This window comes from Arvicanthis niloticus, chromosome X (assembly GCF_011762505.2).
Source record: "Arvicanthis niloticus isolate mArvNil1 chromosome X, mArvNil1.pat.X, whole genome shotgun sequence".
Classification (NCBI taxonomy): domain Eukaryota; kingdom Metazoa; phylum Chordata; class Mammalia; order Rodentia; family Muridae; genus Arvicanthis; species Arvicanthis niloticus.
The window spans coordinates 29,018,938-29,038,854 of NC_047679.1; the positions used below are offsets into that span (position 1 = coordinate 29,018,938).

At 42.9% G+C, this 19,917-nt stretch overlaps 2 protein-coding genes across 3 annotated transcripts in view; one reads left to right on the forward strand and one right to left on the reverse strand.

Annotated features, from left to right (window-relative positions):
- Window positions 1–3,462: 3,462 nt before the first annotated feature.
- Window positions 3,463–19,501, forward strand: Pdha1 (pyruvate dehydrogenase E1 subunit alpha 1). Of its 2 annotated transcripts, XM_034484971.2 has the most exons (12): window positions 3,494–3,641; window positions 8,114–8,213; window positions 8,572–8,631; window positions 9,508–9,681; window positions 11,597–11,723; window positions 12,524–12,615; window positions 13,188–13,280; window positions 14,242–14,397; window positions 14,591–14,662; window positions 15,330–15,397; window positions 16,945–17,053; window positions 17,693–19,501. In XM_034484971.2, exons 2-12 carry the CDS (start codon window positions 8,199–8,201, stop codon window positions 17,855–17,857), a joined length of 1,131 nt encoding a protein of 376 aa, XP_034340862.1. In that variant the 5' UTR covers window positions 3,494–3,641; window positions 8,114–8,198; the 3' UTR covers window positions 17,858–19,501. The 2 variants fall into 2 exon arrangements, with proteins under 2 accessions (XP_034340861.1, XP_034340862.1); XM_034484970.2 differs by lacking the exon at window positions 8,114–8,213 and having other exon boundaries at window positions 3,463–3,641.
- Window positions 18,308–19,917, reverse strand: part of Map3k15 (mitogen-activated protein kinase kinase kinase 15) — a 129,696-nt gene continuing 128,086 nt past the window's right edge. Inside the window, exons 27-29 of the mRNA XM_034484972.2 lie at window positions 19,220–19,320; window positions 19,075–19,151; window positions 18,308–18,731 (exon numbers count right to left, since the gene is read on the reverse strand). Coding sequence (XP_034340863.1) covers window positions 18,659–18,731; window positions 19,075–19,151; window positions 19,220–19,320 — 251 coding nt within the window. The 3' untranslated portion in view covers window positions 18,308–18,658. The remainder of the gene's footprint in view (window positions 18,732–19,074; window positions 19,152–19,219; window positions 19,321–19,917) is intronic.

The window sequence follows — 19,917 nt, forward strand, 5'->3', positions numbered from 1 at the left end:
TTCAATAAAACCATAAATACTGAGGCCAGGATGGTTTACATAGAGTTCCAGGATAGCTAGGGCTACACAGTAAGGCCTTGTCTCAATAACAATAACAACAATTAATATTTTTCCTCAGAGGATATATCCCACTGAGGAGGCATAGCCACTTACCCCTGGTATTAAGTAACTTGAAGTCTTTCTCTGTGGGTTATGCCAGCAACTTAATTGATATAAGATTATGTTGGGGGGCTGGAGAGATGGCTCAGAGGTTAAGAACACTGTCTGCTCTTCCAGAGGTCCTGAGTTCAATTCCCAGCAACCATATGGTGGCTCACAATCATCTATAATGAGATCTGATGCCCTCTTCTGACCTGCAGACATACATGCAGGCAGAACGCTGTATACATAATAAATAAATAAGTCTTTAAAAAGATTATGTTGGGTTGTTGCATTTTATTGCCATTTTATTATGTGCTATGGCTATGCAAAACCTCCATACAGTTCTGATATCATAAATGCCTGTAGACATAATCCTTCCACAAGCACGGTGCCAGCACATCCAAGACAGTTCCAACAGCTGACTTTTATAGTTTTGATTGTTGTTTTCTCCTGAGGGACAGGTGGGAAGGAGGAAACCAAAAGCATGTTAAGGACTATGGAGCCCAGAATAAGTTGTGAGTCAATGTTTCTTGTTGACATGAATGTAGCCATCTTCAGGAACCCAGTGCCTCAGACCCATGCATGTGGCAAAACCTTCCCCAGATGAGGCTCAGAGGGGATGGCAGAGCTTTTCTCTGGTGAAAATGCAAATGTTGACAGTTGTCAACCACAGTTTCCTCCTGGATGGCCATAGCCTAAGATCCTAAGATTGCTTGACCAAGAGACCTCCTACTGAGATTAGTTAAACATGTGTCCTTATTCATCTGTATCCCCAAAGCACTACTTCTTTTTTTGTTTAAGTTTTATTCACTGTTTTATGTATTCACCATTGCTCTCTTCAGACACACCAGAAGAGAGCATCAGACCCAATTGCAGATGGTTATGAGCCACCATGTGGTTGCTGGGAATTGAACTCAGGACCTCTGGAAGAGCAGTCAGTGCTCTTAACCACTGAGCCATCTTCCCAGCCCCTCCCTACTCCTTATTCACCTATGTACACTACACTGACTGTCTTGATTCAGATGTATAAAATAAACACATCGAGAGATTCCAGGTTGTGGCGGCAGTTGGTGACTGACCTCTATCAGAATGAGAACAACCTATGGGATCCCAGCTTTCTCAAGACTTTCTTTTCCTTAGGTCTCTGCCTTGGGCAATCCTTTTTTCATCTCTCTGACCTCCTTTATATTGACCACCCCCCTTTGTGTATGTTTTAGCACATACAGTATCATTGTAGTGCATAGTTAACCACCACAGTTACAATTTGTCTCCACTTGCTACAGAGTCACAAAGTATCTCTCACTTTCAATTTCTCTACTTGTATGCCTGTATGCCTCTGTGTGTGTGTGTTTGTCTGTGTGTATACATGAAAGGACAAATTACTGAAGTCATTGAATCAGTTCTCTTTTTCCACATGTGGGTCCTAGGGATGGAACTTATGTCATCAGACTTGGTGGCAAGTGTCTTTACCTGTTGAGCCATCTTGATAGCCTTGGCTTTGTAGATTTTTACAAAGAAAAGGATGTAACAAAAATATTCTAGTTATGAAAACTCTGGTTCTCTTGTTTCCCCATGACAGTTTCTTCAAGGTATTAACTTTTGTAATGATAAATTTCTTGCTGGAAGATATTTTGTAATAATGCAAAAGTCTTGTTTCTCATTTTTTACTGCCATTTGTTTTAACTTCTGTTGATCATTCCTGCCTGCAACGGTGACTGTGTCTTTGTGAAGGGGTGATTCCCACCCACCTCAGTCTGTGTATATTTGTGTGTGCACATGCACGTGGAGGTCAAAGATTAATGTCAGGTGTCTTCCTCAGTCACTCATCTAATATTTTTTGAGGCAGGGTCTCTTACTTATCCTGGAGATTACTTCAGCTAGACTGACTGACAAGCAAGTGCCAGGGAACCTCCTGTCTCTGCATCTTCAGCACCAGGATTACAGACAAACAATAGCTATGCCCTATTATTTTCAGCATACTTTCTACATGAATTAATTGAAATTCTATTGTAAGGGAATGTTACTCTTTTCTCTTATTCAGTTATGTATCTGTGAAGGATTTGTGGCTATTTGTTTCCTGTGGGTTATAATGTATCACTACAGCACTCATTTCTTCCTTCATCCTCTGTGGATGACAGAACAGGACAGAACAGGTGACCAAGCTGCCAGTTCCAAGGAGAGGTGACAAACCAGTCAAAGCATACAAGGGACCCTGTAAAAATGTTTGGGCACTTTCTCCTCCCATGGTGCATTGACCATGGAGATCATACATTCAAATATTAGAGTACTTTTTATCCTGGGTTCTCAAGTGACTGCACAGAAATGCTACCTGACCAATCCTCACTGGACATTTGAGTGGAAAAGTCAACCTCTGTTTCTCTGACCCAGTGATGATTTGAAGTTAACTGATCAAGGCAACATAAACACCTCCACTGTGGCTAATACAGTCCAAACTTTGAGAAATCACCATCTGCACATTTCCCTTGTTCTCATAAAGTCTTGTGTCCTAATCTTTATAGTGTTTGGGTAACAACAACACAGGAGATACAGGATTCTGTCTTTTCCCAAGCATAAAGGACAGACGAACTGCTTGTCTATCACTGAGTCCCCCATGAAAAGAAGCAAGCTAACGGGAAATCAAAGAATAAGCGCTAAAAAGCTAAACTCTTGGATGTCTGTGGTCAACTAGTAATATTTGCTTTCATTTACTTATATTTTTGAGGTAGTCTCACTAAGTAGTCCAAGCTTGCCTTGAACTAAACAGCCAGCCTGGCCTCCAACTCTGGCTATCGGCTTACCTCAGACTCCCTAGGGAAGGAATGACAGGCATGTGCCACCACACCCAGTAACATCCAACATTCAACTGTTAAATCTATTTTTGTTATTCTCACCCAAGTCAACCAGGGCAACGTTTTGCAAAGGCTATGTGATCTTTTAAAGACAAATTAATGGAAGGGCCATTTCTAGAAACCAGATAGTCTGTCTTGCTGTCCCTGGCACCATGGCTTTTCTGTGTACTGGAACGAGGCTGCCAAAGCTGTACCACCTGCCCGACTGGGCAAACAGCAGGACCCGCCTTCACCCCTTCTTCGCTGGTCTGTGGTACTCAGTGCAAGAGGAAGGAGAGACCTCTCCCCCCCCCAGGCCCCCACTTTCCCACGCAGGCGCCCTAAGAGTCCCGCCTCCTCACCCGCTAGCCACAGCCCCACCTCATCTTTAGTTAATTAATGGGCGGCCACATGTTCCTCAGATGGGCGTAGCCATCGCCCGCAACCATTCTGGTTGGCCTACAGACTGGCGCGGCGTGTGATGCCGTTGCGACTCCGTCACTGCGTTTAGGGCGTGGCTTCGGCTCCGGGCGCCTCAAGGAGACTTGGGGACGCCCGAACCACTCCTTTTGAGTGCCTGGGTGCCGCGGCTGCCGCGTGAGTCTGCTGCGCTCCATGAGGAAGATGCTTGCCGCTGTGTCCCGCGTGTTGGCAGGCGCTGCGCAGAAGCCGGTGAGGTCGCCTGATCCCAGGAGGCCGGGGTGGAGCTGGAGCTGGCCTGAGGCGGGGCAGGAAGAGGGCGGGCCGGGCCCCTCCTGGAGCGCTCGGCTGGGTGCTGGGGACGAGCTACGGAGCTTGGGTGGGCTTTCCCCGCAGTACTTGTCGACACTGGCCAGGGGAGGAGCGGCTTGAGAACCGGCCCGGTCCCCTGTGCCTCCCCCAATCCCCGCTGGCGGAGCTTCACGCCAGCTCCCCAGCAGCGCCCCACAACTGCTCATTGCTTATGGGGCACTGGGAGGAGGAGCTTGGGTTTGCTCCAGCCTCTCTGGACTCCGCTGACTTCCACTCCCCGTCATGTCATTGCTCTTAGCTATGAGGCCACGTAAGACGAAATAAGGAGCTCCCAGTCCCGGGAGTCGGACGTTCCGTGCGCACTCCGACTTCGTCGTTTACTAGTCTTGAGTCTTCCAAGTACCATCAAGAAGCAAAGAGATTTTTAAAAAAATCGTCCCAGGGCTCAGTTTTCTCGTCTCTATAATGGAGATACTGAGAACGCTACCTTGTGGGGTTATCTTGGCCAGTGGCACGTATGTCAACCCTTTTGCCTGCCACCTGGCAAGTACGGGTGTCCAGCTGCGTGAGCATTTGTAGATCACCTGTGTTCTGTCCCGAGGAAGGTTCAGAAGGGGTCAGGTTCACGGAAACCAAACTTCCTCCACTCCCTGCTCGTCTGAACTTTTTCTTGGCAGTCAATTTTAGAGCAATCGAGCGTAACCCAGAGGAAGCCGCCTTTACCCTTAAACACACAGAGGCTTAGAGTTCAAAAGTAGCGAAAGAAAACAGCAATAGTTTTCGGAGGGTTAGGATTAGAGGTTAAGACTTATGGCCCGGCTTTAAGAGCTGTCTAATACCTAAGCTTTTAGCGTTTTGACCTCTAGCCACACAGAGGTTGCTTTCTCTAGGTGTAACTGCCATCATGCTTTGACTTGTAATTCTGGTTCTGTTGATTTCTTTAGGATTTGATGCAATTCTGCCTAGTTTGGGGAGGTTGTGGAAAGGTCGAAAGTGTACTTCTTTAGGGATTCCATTAAGTAATGGGAAAACACTGTTTGATTGAAAATGCCATATTCGTGTTTGAATCGGAACCGGCAGCAAAGCACATATCCAAAATTTATTGAGCTCTTACTGTGTGCCCTAAATTCGGCCAGGATCTTCACAAGTGTTAAAACTGCATCATCAATTTTCAGTTGGTTTGAACACATTTCTTGTGTGCAGAAATTGTTAGTTGAAGGGAAATTTGTGACTTGGGGCTGGACATGAGAAATAAAATTGAAAACTAAAAGAAGCTTTGTGCCTCTCAGCGGAAAGAAAAAAAAAAAAACAGCTCTTACTAGGATCAAAGTTTCTACATGTTGAATTAGAATCGGAAATCAATAAAAATCATACCTTCTGCTTTTAAGACATGTGCTCCCCTTTTGGAGTATCGAGGGCAATAGGAAGCTGGGAACCCCCTTAAATCTTCCTTAGACACTAGAAGCTAACCTTAGGTGTTGTATTGCTTTGTCTGAAAGTCGTTTACCATTTCCTTTATATTCACTTTACAGGGGGTGGGGGGAGGCGGGGGGGGGGGGGGATAGATTCTAGAGTCTAATTCACCATAGGAAGTACCCAGTTATTTTCTCACTTCTGGTTGTGGTGTAACATCTTGTTGTGGTGTAGCTAGCTTTTATTTTTTTTTTTTTTTTTTTCTTTTTTTTTTTTTTTTTTTTTTTTTTTTTTTTTTTTTTTTTTTGAGACAAGGTCTTTCGCTATGTAACCATGGCTGGCCTGGAACTCAGATTTCCTTGCCTTCTTTACCTCCGAAGTGCTCACTTTAAAATCTCCTGTGGCCACATCCGGCATGCTAATGGGGGAAGAGAAGTAGGTTGCTTTGTCTGTATCTCTTTATGTCTCACTGTGTAGCTCTGGCTGGTTTGGAACTTGATGTGTTGACTAGGCTGGCTTCCAATCAGAGATCCAGGCCTGGCTCTGCCTCTTGAGTGCTGGGATCAAAGGAATGCAGCACCATGCCTGGCTACTAGTTTTCTTTGTGCCTATAGTTGTTACATGGTAATTAAGAACCCTTCTTGATGCCTTTTAGAATGTTTCAAACTTAAGTTGTACCTTTAATCTCGAGAGTAGACCTTGTATCTCTTTATCATTTGCAATTCTAAGTAATTGGAAATTTCTTTATTTCTGCCCCTGTAACACAAACTAGCTCTTGAGGTTTTTTTTTTTTCTTCCTGTTATACTGTGAAAAGACTTTTCAAATTTACTTAAAGCCTTGCAAAAAGATCCTTTCCAATAGTAAGCAGTGGCCAGCCAAACGTGTGTAAGGAGAGCTGTGGTGGCCCAGGGCTACTTAGAGGGGGATGGGGGCTAGGTACTTGCTCTTTGATGGTTGCTGTGATAGGCTTAAAGTTAATCCCCTTATCTTCCTCTGAGGCCTCCTTGTGCTTTGTACCTTTCCACTTTTTAATTTTGCCAGTTGTTTTTCCCCCTTAAAAATTAGGGAAACATGGCGATTTACCTCAGGCTGAAAAAGGTTGCCTCTTTCTCCTCACACTTTTTGAATGTGAAACTTCGAAATGGTTTACATGGTTTAAAAGCTGTGCTTTTATCTTTAAATGGGGTCGAAGCTTTCAGAGTCTGTAAGACCGAACCACATTTAAATGTTTTTTTTTTTTCCTTTTTGCCTTATCACTTGTATTTGTTATGCTTTCTTTTGTGAGATTTTTTTACTACTATTTTTTTTTGTCTCTGCATATTAGCCAAGCTTTTTTTTTTAAAATTCATGTTGGCACATTCTGAGAATTCTTAAATACTTTTACTCGGTCACTTGAATAATTCTGTATTTAGATACTTTATTTTTTATTATTTATTTATTTATTTTATTTATTATTTTATTTATTTTTTTTTTATTTAATTTTTATTTTCGTGAGTAGATTGTTCAAGGTCTCCATGAGAGGAATTTCATTAGGGGCTCCGAGAGAAAGCTTGCCCTTAGCAATGTGAGGTCATGTGTTCAATCCCCAGCCAGCACCACCCCTGCCCCGCCCAAGAAAAGAAAACCAGACAGGAATCCCATTTAAAGTTCATGCTTGTTGTTTTGGTTTTCTGAGAGGCACTGAGGGACACAGTCATCTTCTTACAGTCCTGTCCCCTGCTCCTCCCCTCCCCCCAGCCTGGCTGTCCTGGAATTTGCTCTGTAGACCAGGCTGGCCTCGAACTCACCCCACCTCCACCTCTACCTCCTAGGTGATGGGGTTAAAGGAATGAGCCATCAGTGCCGTGCTCTATCAACTTTGAGAAAGAACTTAGGTTTTTGCTCTTACTAATGCCTAGCTGGTTTGATCTTTGCTGTAGATGTTCCCCAAATTAGTTTCTGTAGTTGTATCTAGAAATGTACTTTGCAATGCAATAGCTCCACAAAAAAAATTTTTAACTGCTGAAAAATAGCACAACCGTTTGTTTGCTACCTGGCTAGTCTCAGGTTTAGTTTTTCTTCACTTCAAGATAGATATGTTTACACATTGTCTCTTCCTCTGATTTAACTGCAGCACCCGTTACTAGTATTTCGATTTTCCCTTGGGTAAGTGTGCCATTGTATTTGTTGGCTTTGTCGGATAGTAGTATAGTAGTTGCCAAAGTGTGCTCCTCCCCACTTTATGTCTATGGCTTTGTAAATGTTCCTATTTTCAGTTACCTGTGGTTAGCTGTGGTCTGAAAATACTCAATGAAAAATTGCAGAAAGAATTCATGAGTTTTAATCTGTGTGCTGTTCTGCCTAGAACGATGCCATCTTGCTTTCCAGATTAGGATATAAATCATCCCTTCTGCCAGGTATCCGCTTTGTATACTCCAGCTCCCTGTTGTACAGCACCCGGGTGCCATCTTGATTACAATAAAATCAGCTGCCTTCCTATCATAGTCTTTGCATATACCATTCAGTAGTCCCAGTGGTTTTAGGATTCTACTGAGGCTCTAAGACTATCTCCTGGGCACAATGGAAGGTGCTGCATGCCTCTCATTCCAGCATTGGGAGGAGGCAATGGAAAAGAGCAAGAGAGACAGAGTATCCACTTGGAGGTATATGGAGCATGGTGATCTTAACCCTCACCAAGGTCAAACCCAGTGCTACAAAATATATTGTGTTACATATTAAATGTAGTTTTTTTTTTTTTCTGGGATCTGATGAATATGCTTCAGATCTCCAGGAAAAGCAGCTCTGCGAGTTTACCTGCAAATATGTGCAGATGTGGCAGAAAGTGGCTAACCTTGAACGATTCTGGTTTGTGGTCTAATGTGAACCTTAGCGATCACACAGAATGTTGTTCAGAGATTTCTTCAGTTGTGAAAGTAGAAAGGAATGGGTAATTCTAAGCAGTGATAGCCACTCAGACATCAAGGGAACACAGTTTTTAAGAAACCCTTCTTCCCTTAAGGGGCTTCAAGAGGAACCTTCTCAAGATTAAGGCTGTTGTGTTGTAGAATGGCTAGCCCCGGGCCATTGTTACCAAGCACTAAGTGATGTTTCTCATTAAGGTATTTATCTCATACTTGCGGATTTTTTTCTTTATGGGTATGTATGTTGGAAAAGCAGTTTGCCTTAGATAGGGATTAATGGATAGTTTTATTTGAAGTGCTTTGCAAATGAACCTTCCAAAGCCCACATGTAATCTAGTTACTTTAGTTTGGCTGGTAATTATTATTGTTCTCACAGTGATTTCTTTGAAAACAAAGCAGATGAGTTTGGCGTTTGCCATTCTCCTTTTTGCCTTCAGATAATGATAAGGCTGTGTTTTAAATCTGTGCTTTAAGCATGGGTTTAGGATAGTAATGACTTGCTCTTGACAGCAAAAAACCCCAAAACAATGACTATTTGCATGTTTTTGTTTTCTAGGCAAGCAGAGTGCTGGTAGCTTCCCGTAATTTTGCAAATGATGCTACATTTGAGATTAAGGTAAGAGGTGTTTCACTTTACTCATTATTAGCCTTGGAACATGTACAGCTCGAGGGCAGTTTCACCTTCAAGGAGGAGTGTTTTGATATTGGTGCTTTGAGGGTGAAGCCACTTTTCTTCCAGATTTCAAAGGCTCAGAGAAGTTGAGCAAGAATTAGTTTAAGGGGGACAGACTTTAGAAATGTGCTCTAGTTGTGCTGTCCAACCTCTTGACAGTCTGACATGTTGTCATCTACAAGTAAGTTGGGGTGCCCCCAGAGCTATCTTGGCACATGGCCTATCTTGAGCCAAAGGTTGGACACACGTGTGGTATGGGGGTGTGCTTCAGTGAAAGATTGATGATCATAAATTTAAGGAATCAGAAACATTTTGAAGCACTGTTTTTATTTTATTTTACCCCAGGGTCTCATGGAGCCTGGGCTAGTCCCAAACTATCTAGCAAAGGGATAACCTTGAACTCTTGATCCTGTAGTCACCTTTCAAGTGATAGGTGTATGCTATCACATATTATCCTTTCTTCCTTTCCTTCCCTCTCTCCCTTCTTTTCTTTCTATTCCTCCCTCCCTTCTTTCCTTCCCTCCTTTTTGGTTTTACAAGACAACGGTCTCTTTGTGTCGCCTTGGCTGCCCTGGAACTCACACCCCTGTAGACCAGGCTGGCCACAGGCTCATACAGATCACCTGCCTCTGCTTCCCGAGTGCTGGGATTAAAGGCTTGTGCCACCACAGCAAGCTCGCACATTCTTCTTGAGGAACCTCTGAGGCCTGCATGTCTTTGCTGTTGTTCAAGTTGTCTGTTAGTGGAGGTGGGTCTTAGAATGAGCCAGTAGTACCTGTGGGGTAGTAACTGGAGGGTGACCATCTTACTCCACTTCAGAAATGTGACCTTCATCGGCTAGAAGAGGGCCCTCCAGTCACCACAGTGCTCACCAGAGAGGATGGGCTTAAGTACTACAGGATGATGCAGACTGTGCGCCGGATGGAGCTAAAGGCAGATCAGCTGTATAAGCAGAAAATTATTCGTGGTTTCTGTCACTTGTGTGATGGTCAGGTAAGTGATAGGTTTGTTATCCAGACATGGTACTGGGATTGTTTAAATAGGTTGCTTCCTTCCTTCCTTCCTTCCTTCCTTCCTTCCTTCCTTCCTTCCTTCTCTCTCCCCCTTATCACTTTCTTTTACTTCTCCTTCATCCTATCCTTTTAACATTTAAACTTCACCATTTCTTTACCTATTTTGTCATGTGTGGGGCACATGTGTGCCACTCTGTGTGTACGTGTATGTGTGTGGTGGGGGTGTCAGAGGACAGCTTGCAGCAGGATTTGGCTCTTCCCTTCTACCGTATGAGTTCCAGGGACTGAGCTCAACCTGTCAGGCTTGATAGCAAACTCCTTTACTCTCACTGCCTTGTCTCTGCCCTCCCACCCACTTTTTTTGAAGCTAGGTTTCACTGCCTCAATGCTACTTGAAACTCCTAGAGCTTGCAGGGCACAGCCTTATCCCCCAGAGTGCTGGGATAGGCATGAGCCACCACACTTAGCTTTAAATATAGTTTCTATTTACTGTTTTTTACTCTGCTTCTTGGGTCAGAAGGCTTTGAGGTAGGGTTTTAGGATAGAAACTAGAATGTAAGGACCCACTGTGAAGTGCAGGCTTAAGAATTCCTTTACACCTAGCGTTTCTGAATTTTATATCTGCTCTTAGAGTTTTATTGCTTTAAAATTTGCTAGAACCCTACTCATCTATATTGTATAAATTCCTGGGGAAAGGGGGCTATTTTGTTGCTTTATGGGTGTATTAGTTACTTCCTTTTGTGACAGAATAGCCAACCAAAGCAACATAAGGATGTGTTGATTTTAGCTCACAGTTTGAAGTGCAGTCTGTCTTGAAGGCATGGCAGAGCTGGTTGTCTTGTATCTGCATTCAGAAAGCAGAGAGGTGAATGCTGCTGCCCACCTTTGTCCTTTTTATGTCACTCTGGGAGTCTAGCCTGTGGGTGTCCCCACATTTAGGATGGGTCTTCCCACTTGAATCAGAGAAACTTCCTTATACACACCCCCAGAGATTTGTCTTCTAGGTGATTCTAGAGCTGTTTTAAAAATATCTATTTTAGCTGGGCAGTGGTGGCGCACACCTTTGATTCCAGCACTTGGGAGGCAGAGGCAGAGGCAGAGGCAGAGGCAGAGGCAGAGGCAGAGGCAGAGGCAGAGGCAGAGGCAGGCGGATTTCTGAGTTCAAGGCCAGCCTGGTCTACAGAGTAAGTTCCAGGACAGCCCGGGCTACACAGAGAAACCCTGTCTCAAAAAAAAACTAAAAAAAAAAAAAAAATCTATTTTATGTATATGAGTACACTGTTGCTGTCTTCAGACACACCAGAAGAGGGCATCAGATTCTATTACAGATGGTTGTGAGCCATCATGTGGTTGCTGAATTGAACTCAGGACCCCTGGAAGAACAGTCAAGTGCAGTCAAGTGCTCTTAACCACTGGGCCATCTCTCCAGGCCCATACTAGCATTTTTTAAGTTGACAGTTAATGCAGACACAGTTGGTTATGGCTACTGGTTCCAAATTCAGAAACCTGTGGGAGCTAGCTAGGTAGAATGAATGAGTGAAGCAGGCATGTATAACAAAATAAGATGGATCAATGGGGAGTTGGAATGGTTATGCCCCACCCAGAAGGTGCCAGGACTTGGTTCTAGTCAGTTACTTCCGTATGGAAACAGAACTGATGAAGGCTTCTTTGGTTTTCATTACATTCTATTGGGTTATTTTAAAAACTCTCCAGGTTAAAGGAAATAGCACATTTGTGGATTGGTTATGGTTTCTGGTTTGGACCTTACCCTCTACTTTGTTTTTTAGGTTCCTAGTAGCAGGATTTACTACCAGGATTTTTTAAACTGGTTCTAATAAAAACTTTTTATTCAAAAGTAAAAATGGCATTGCTTCCTAGTTCTTCCTTTACTACAGGAAGCCTGCTGTGTGGGCCTGGAGGCTGGCATAAACCCCACGGACCATCTTATCACTGCCTACCGAGCTCATGGCTTCACCTTCACTCGGGGCCTGCCTGTCCGAGCAATTCTTGCAGAGCTAACAGGTTTGTTGTAGATTTACAAAGAGGGGGTAATAAGTGTGGGGGGGGGAGTATTTAGATATCTCCCATTAAGTTGCTAAGCATTATGAGTTAGTGGTCAAAGAAAATTGAAACGAGCCGGGCAGTGGTGGCGCATGCCTTTAGTCCCAGCACTTGGGAGGCAGAGGCAGGCAGATTTCTGAGTTCGAGGCCAGTCTGGTCTATAGAGTGAGTTCCAGGACGGCCAAGGGCTACACAGAGAAACCCTGTCTCGAAAAAAAAACCAAAAAAAAAAAAAAAAGAAAAGAAAAGAAAAGAAAATTGAAACAAGCCTTCTGGTGTGGCATTTTGTTTGGTACCTCTGTTGTACCTTTGAGGAAACCATTTATGAGGATATCTGACCCCCCCAGATGAAATTGAAAAATCATAGCCTTGCACAGTAGGAGTAAGATTTGCTGTCACTAAAAATGCCAGCAGAAGTCTAGTAGAGAAAGTAAGTTGGGTGAAGTGCTTTGTAATATGCCAAGAGATTCTAGATAGCCATTTAATATTCCTCTTTCCGCTGACATTTCTGAGTCCTATATTATTTAGTGTACCAGTGTAGAAGTCAGGTTTATGTACTCCCTCCAAACCCAATGTCAAGACTACGTGCTAACTTAGGGTAAGTGATTAGAGATCAGACACTGGAGTTTCCCTTCAGACAGGGAGACAAGGAAGAATGTGTTTTCCCCAAAGGGTCAGGTGTTTAGACAGTTGGGTTTTGTGGTGGTTTACTGCTTTGGGTGGTTGGTTTTTCATGCATGGATGTGTGGTGCCATTTCTAGGACGAAGAGGGGGCTGTGCTAAAGGGAAAGGCGGATCAATGCACATGTACGCCAAGAACTTCTATGGGGGCAATGGCATCGTTGGAGCACAGGTAATTGACGAAGAGCAGATGGCGTCGGTTGATTTGGTCCTGGTCTGTGTCTTCAGGAACTTCTTCACCCCAGGGAACTTCTCTCAAAGGATTTCAATAAAATGTGGGAGTTTGGTTTGTTGTAAACACTTAATCTTACCAATTTATGAATTAATAGGAAGATTTGGGTAGTGATTTAAAGTTTGTTCTTTTTGCTCTGTCTCATGAGTAAAAGCTCTTACTTTCATTGGGGAGTCCTCATTCTTATCAATCAATGAGAGGTGAAACATTAACAGCATACAACAATGGCCAATGCAGTAGGTTTTCATTGTATAATAGACCTAGGCTTCTCCCTTTATCTTGTTAGCATCAGTAGTTAAATCTTTGGGTGGACAAATGTCAGTGCTTGTTGAAACAGTGTAGTATTTATTTATGTTCTGTTGAAAATAACCCGGTAGGTGAATAGTGACAGGGTGGGAATGGAGAGCCACATACATCACTAGTTTAGCCCGAGAGCCTCTCCAGCAGTTGAAGTTTAAGAGCATCATAACTGATTACTTTCTATTGGGTCCTTTCCCGGCTGTTTTTCTTAGGTGCCCCTGGGAGCAGGAATTGCTCTGGCCTGCAAGTACAATGGAAAAGATGAGGTCTGTTTGACATTATATGGCGACGGGGCTGCTAATCAGGTGAGTGCATCTCTGAATTTCCAGGTTGTGACTAGTCATGTTTGGACTTACCAAAAAAATAGCATATTGTTTATTGAAATAGCACTTCAGGTGGCAGACTCACATCTGGTTTTTATGGCCATATGAGAGACTTACCTCTTGACATGATTGACCAGAGCCTTCTAGGGGTACATCTCTGTGAGGAAGATCCTCTGCTTTACGCTAATGCTTTGCAGATATGTTCTGTGGTAGGAGACTTTTAAAAACTTTTTAAAAGATCTGTTTATTTTTATGTGTGTGATTGATTGTTTTGCCTGTTATGTATGTTTGTGTGCTGCATGTCTGCCTGGTGCCAGTAGAGGTCAAAAGATCCCCTGGAGCTGGGGTTAAAGAAAGATGGTTGTGAGCAGTCATGTGGGTGCTGGGAACTGAACCTAGGACTTCTAGAAGACCAGCATATGCTTTTAACAGCTGTCCAGGCTCACTTGTAAATATCCAGACTCTTACTTTCTTGGACTCCAGGGCAATGCCAGATTCCTCTAGTGTTAGAACCTTGACTCTTGGTTTCTTTGCTCAGCCTGTCTTGGTCTTATTAATCACCAGTCTCTGGATGGCACTTACTGAGACATGTCCCAGGTACTGAATCTCAGATGTTGCTGGTTCACTCTGATTATCTGGTCCAGTGAGTCTGACAGATTAATGAGTATAAAAGTGATTGGTTGCTCAGTGTTTCTCCATGTTCTTTACAGTGTATCCTATATTACCCACCCCGCCCAATGTATACTAGTCATACAGTGCCCACCACATTTCCCTACAATGGCCAGCACATGTTCCTTTTCCTCATCAAAAACTTGCTTATCAAGGCTCTCTTGGCCTTTGCACATGCTTTCTGTGTTAGGCAGAGCAACAGTTGTTAGGAATGGGAATGGTCCAGAGAAATGAGCAAACTAAACCACTTGAACAGTTTATAAAATATTTTCAGGGTCAAATATTTGAAGCTTACAATATGGCAGCATTGTGGAAATTACCTTGTATTTTCATCTGTGAGAATAACCGCTATGGCATGGGGACATCGGTTGAGAGAGCAGCAGCCAGCACTGATTACTACAAAAGAGGAGATTTTATTCCTGGACTGAGGGTAAGGTCCCTAGCTCCTCTATGGTTCCATTACCTTAGGCCTGAATAGGTCATAAAGTTGAATAGGAGGGCAGGAGGTGTGGCTCAATGGCTGAGAACTTGCCTAACATGTGGGAGGGTCTGGATTCCATTCTCCAGCACCACAATTACAGGACAGTTCAGTTACATTCTGCCCCTTCCACCTTTATTAACAGGTAGATGGAATGGATATCCTGTGTGTCCGAGAGGCAACAAAGTTTGCAGCTGCCTATTGTAGGTCTGGTAAGGTAAGACTGGAAATCTTTTCATAGGCTTTTAGGTTATACATTTATAATGACATTTATCTCTGAGTTCAAAGAAGCCTTTCCAGATAGCTGTTAGAACTATCCTGGGGTGATGAGCTAAGGCAGAGTCCAGTGAGGTAGCACAGATTTGGTGGCTCACCTGGTAAACACTCCGCTTTTCTCTATTCTTGTGTTTCCTTGGCATTTTGTCTTCACTTTGACATCAACTTGACGTTGTTTTGTTGTTTGATTTGGTTAATCCTGTGTTCCCATCCCTTAGTCATAAGCCCCTTGGATGATCAAACTTGAAATCCCTCCCATGTCTACTTTTACTTAATAGGCAACAGGTGTAATCTGTCTTGCTGTTGTACGTTACGAGGGGAACGGCAATGGTGAGACTAGCTTAAAAGGAGGACCAAGTAGCAAAGTTGAACTAGTTGTTCTAAGCCCAGAAAATATGCCCCTGCAATTTATTTTTGGTAAAATTGAGAAGGATGAAATGTGCATAAGTAGGTTTTAATCCACCAGTAAACTCTTGACAACTGAGATGATACATAGAAGGGTTAAGAATGCATTGAATGTCAATGAGTGTGTGTGTGTGTCTCCATTTGAGGCCAGTGATTGTTGGCACCCATTCTCATAGTCTTAATCACTTATGGGTTTGTTTTAGGGGCCCATCCTGATGGAGCTACAGACTTACCGTTACCATGGACATAGTATGAGTGACCCTGGAGTCAGGTAGGGTCATGAGGAATCTGTGTGTGGTTTCCATAGTGGATGGGCAGGCTTTGGGCTACTTAAGGAAAATGGCAAGAGTTCTGCAACATTGGCTTTTACAACTGGATAAAATTGCAGTTTTGTTGGCCTCAAGTGGCTGTTTTGCATCTTACTCTAAAAGCAGCCTGAAGATCCCTGCAGTGTATCTTCTGTGTTATAGCATGAGCAGTCATTTTAAAAAGAGCCTCATGTAACTAAATTACAGTGTAGAATTGAATGTAAGGCAGGTCTGTGATAGAGAATTATTTTGGGGGGGTCATTTAGTTTAGGCATGAACCCAAATTCAGGCATGGCATGTTCTACCTGAAGAGGACTGGGGGTTTGAAAATCTCACTGATAGGGGGCAAGGCTAACTGCCACATGGGAAGTCTCAGTTGTCCCTTTTCACGTAGCTCTAACGTGTAATTCTGAACTAAGAGACTTGACACAGTCGAAAGAAGTCAGTTTAAAGTTTAGCCTTTATAGAATGGACTAAGGGAAGGCAGAGAACAAATAATTCGGGAAAGTGGCTGTTGGGTAGCAACTGCCCCACCATGGAATCCTGCTGTTATTTCAAAAGTAACCAGGCGGAAACTTGGTGTCCAACAGTTTGCTGGCCATGCTGCTTTAGGGGTCTTAGTGAGAAAGGGAAAGCATATCTATATTTCCTTATTGGTAGGTATTGTGATGCTTCAGAACCTGTAATTATCACAACTGCCAGCCCCCATTTGTCCCATCCATGTAAAAATTTGAGGCTAAAGAGGTAGAAGTGATGGCCCTGCCTTCCAGGTCAAAGAAGTGAATCAATACTTGGCCCTAGTCAGAATGCCAGAGTAGCCCCAAGTTGGAACAAATAACTTTCTTTTTTAAAATTTTTTTATTGGTTATGTTATTTACATTTCAAATGTTATCCCCCTTTCCGGTTTTCCCTCCGCAAACCCTCTAACCCACCCCGATACCTGATGCTTCTATGAGGGTGTTCACCCACCCATCCACTCTCGCCTCCCTGCCCTTTTGCCCTGGAATTCCCCTACACTGGAGCATCAAGCCTTCACAGGACCAAGGGCCTCCCCTCCCATTGATGCCTGACAATATGTACTCCATGTGTACTCTGTGGTTGGTGGTTTAGTCCCTTGGGAGCTCTGGTTGGTTGATATTGTTGTTCTTCTTATGGGGTTGAAAATTCCTTCAGCTCCTTCAGTCCTTTCTCTAACTCCTCCATTGGGGTCCCTGTGTTCAGTCTGATGGTTGGCTGTAAGCAGCCACTGTTACTGAAGCCAAGAAGTGCTTGCTGACAGGAGCCTGATATAGCTGTCCCCTGAGAGGCTCTGCCAGAGCCAGACCAATACAGATGTGAATAACTTTCTATAAAAGATGCCTAACAGCCTGCCACCCTGCTATTCCCACAGTGACATGACATCGCTATTAACTTGTTCCTCTCTTTAAAAACACACTCCTGTATACTTCACTCAGCTGTCTGGTCCATAGGCGTTTATGGATCTGTCACTCACTGTGTCTCTTCTCCACAGTTACCGCACTCGAGAAGAAATCCAGGAAGTAAGAAGTAAGAGTGACCCTATTATGCTTCTCAAGGATAGAATGGTGAACAGCAATCTTGCAAGTGTGGAAGAATTAAAGGTACAGTTGCTCTTGGAGGTTTAAGTCTGGCTTTAAAGTTGGGTACTATGACCAGTTTCCCACCCTTCACAAGATGTTACCCTCAGATGGCCAGAGAGTTGAGTGTGTTAAAACTCAGGAAGAAAGTGTTCTGAAGTCTCACAGGGGCTATATTTTGGTTCTCCTGCTGAGAACTAGGAGTTACAGGGCAAGGGAGATGGCTTGGTTGGTAAAGTACCTGCTGCACAAGCATGAGGATTTGAGTCTGGATTCCCAGCACCGAAATCAAATGGGCACAGTGGTGCATGCATACAACACTAGCTCTGGTAGAGGTAGAGAGAAGCAGATTCTTGGAGCATGCTGGCCAACCCTCAAGGATAGATAATACTGACTTAAAAAAATAAGGTGGAGATAATACCTGACATCAGCTCTGGCCTCCACAGACAAGAGTTACATACAAACTCACTGTCTTAAGTGATTAATCACATCCATACAAAAACTTTGTTTCTCCCTGTTTCCTAAAAATATGCTTTCCATTTTAATTCATGTGCTATTGAAGAGTCACGTACTATTACTACCAACAGGTTCTCAAACATTTTAGTTGGTTCTAAAACTGCCCTTGATTGAAAACAATTCATTGCATTGTAATCTGCTGTTTAGGAGATTGATGTGGAAGTGAGGAAAGAAATCGAGGATGCTGCCCAGTTTGCCACGGCTGATCCAGAGCCACCGCTGGAGGAGCTAGGCTATCACATCTACAGCAGTGAGCCTCCCTTTGAAGTACGTGGTGCCAACCAGTGGATCAAGTTTAAGTCAGTTAGTTAATGGGAGACTGTTAGATGGATGGGTGTTCCTCATCTGTTGTAAGGAACTCTTTGTGCTCTCAACTTTGACAGGAAATACCCAGACAACAAAGGTCTTGAAAACATGTAAATTAAGGGAGAGTAAAATTGCATGCAGTTTGTACATTGTTGTATTCGGTGTATTCATGTGAATAAGAGTGTGTTTGTATAGGATTTGAGATGGGTAATGAAGAGTTTATAAACCTTCCTTCACTTCATCATATCCTAGGTCAGTTACTAAAAGGACTGATTCTGCCATTCGGTAGTGTGATCATAGCATGAATGACCTCATAGAGGCATGCTGGGATTAATAATGCGAAGCATAAGTAGACGTGCAGCGGCCGCCAGCGTTAGGTGTAGAGGCTGGATTCGGTTTGGCACTGACCATCATGTCTGATCAAAGGCTATATATAATCATGTGTTTTAAAATAAGTTCAATCACTTCAAAGGTAAAATAATTTAATTCTCTCCATTTAGACATTAAACAAACATGAAATTATACTCCCATAGCAAGGCACACTTTTTTTAACCTTTCACATTTAAGTAATTACACTAGTATATAAAATACGTATGCTTTTATCTTTCCACCAATTGCTATAAGGTATGCTAACATTTTAAATACTAGGTTAGGGTTGACATTACTTACAATCCTGTTTATAAACGAGGATGCTCTAAAATCACACGTGCTTGAATTAAATGAACAGGGGTCTTTCTGTGTACACTAATAGAAGCTTTAGTCATAAGCAGGTGTAGGGTAGTTTTTGCTCATTCTCTCCAGCTTGGCTTATTGGGAGGACTCTTGCATTTGTCTTCTGTGCTGGGAGACTGCATGCCAGAGCCTACAGAGGACACCACCACTGCAAGACAATAAGTTGCGTAAGAAAAGCAAACTTGAAGGCAGCCATCTACTCTTCAAATGTCATCTCTAACTTAAAAGCAAAAAAAGTATGTTGTCTTTTTCTGGACATGGTACCATAGGAATGCTGGTGGCTCTGTGTAGAGGTGTGGGCATTTAAAAAAGCGTGTATAAAGAAAGGTCTATCACCTCATGCCTTGTCACCTTAAACCTGAGAAAATGAGCTGTGTTTGCTATGACATAGGAAAGATAAATTTCAAAGATAGGGGGAAGCTACCAGCATTTTAAAAAACATTCACATGAAAAACCATTTCTGTTATTTAAGTGTTTGGAGGTTCTCTTACCGTAGTCTGAGGCACCTTAGGTCTTCCTTAGTGATGTCATTGAGAATATCAGAAAGTGTATAATCCTCTTCAACAATCTGAAAGATTCGATGTGTGGATAAGCAGCTTTTCAACAATATAGGAATACTTTGATTTAGAAATTTACCTTTTCTATTGTATTTGCGTCCACTCCTTGTAGTTGTAACCAGTCTATAAGCTCTCTGTCAGTTCCCAGTCCATCAGGGGGTGGTGGGTTCTCTGTACCACCTATAATGATTCCAACTTTGTTTTATTTGTATAGTAATGTATAACCATAAGATGCTTCAAAAGTAAAGTGGATGTATAACCATAAAATGCTTCAAAAGTAAAGTGGATGTAATCATGTATCCAAACAGAAATGTAAATGTGATGTGAAAAGAAGATGAATTAAACTTGTTTGATTCAACTACTTCTACAGTTCTTGGGTTCCCTTTCCAGACAGCAGTCATCTCTACCTAAGATGCTTTTAGTAAGTTTGGAACTTGAGCTATTCAGTCTTACTTAAATGCTTGTTCTCAGCTTTAAAGTATCTTATCTCAGGCTGGTTAGTCCTCACTACACTGGAAGTAGAAGTTTGTGTTAAGATTTTGTAGCAGAGCTTCCAGTTCTTCATTCCAAGAGCTACTTCTGTGTCTGAGGGGCAGATATGAGAGTCAGTCTAATGCAGGTATCTTTTGATGCAAAGTTATAGAATAGCTATCAAAGTCAAGATACAGTTTTGCTACCCTTTCCTTTCTTAATCTTCTGAGCGCTAGCCTTACCCATTATGATTTCTGTTCATATAGTATGTGGTAACCTCAACCATTTCTTGACTCAAGGCACAAG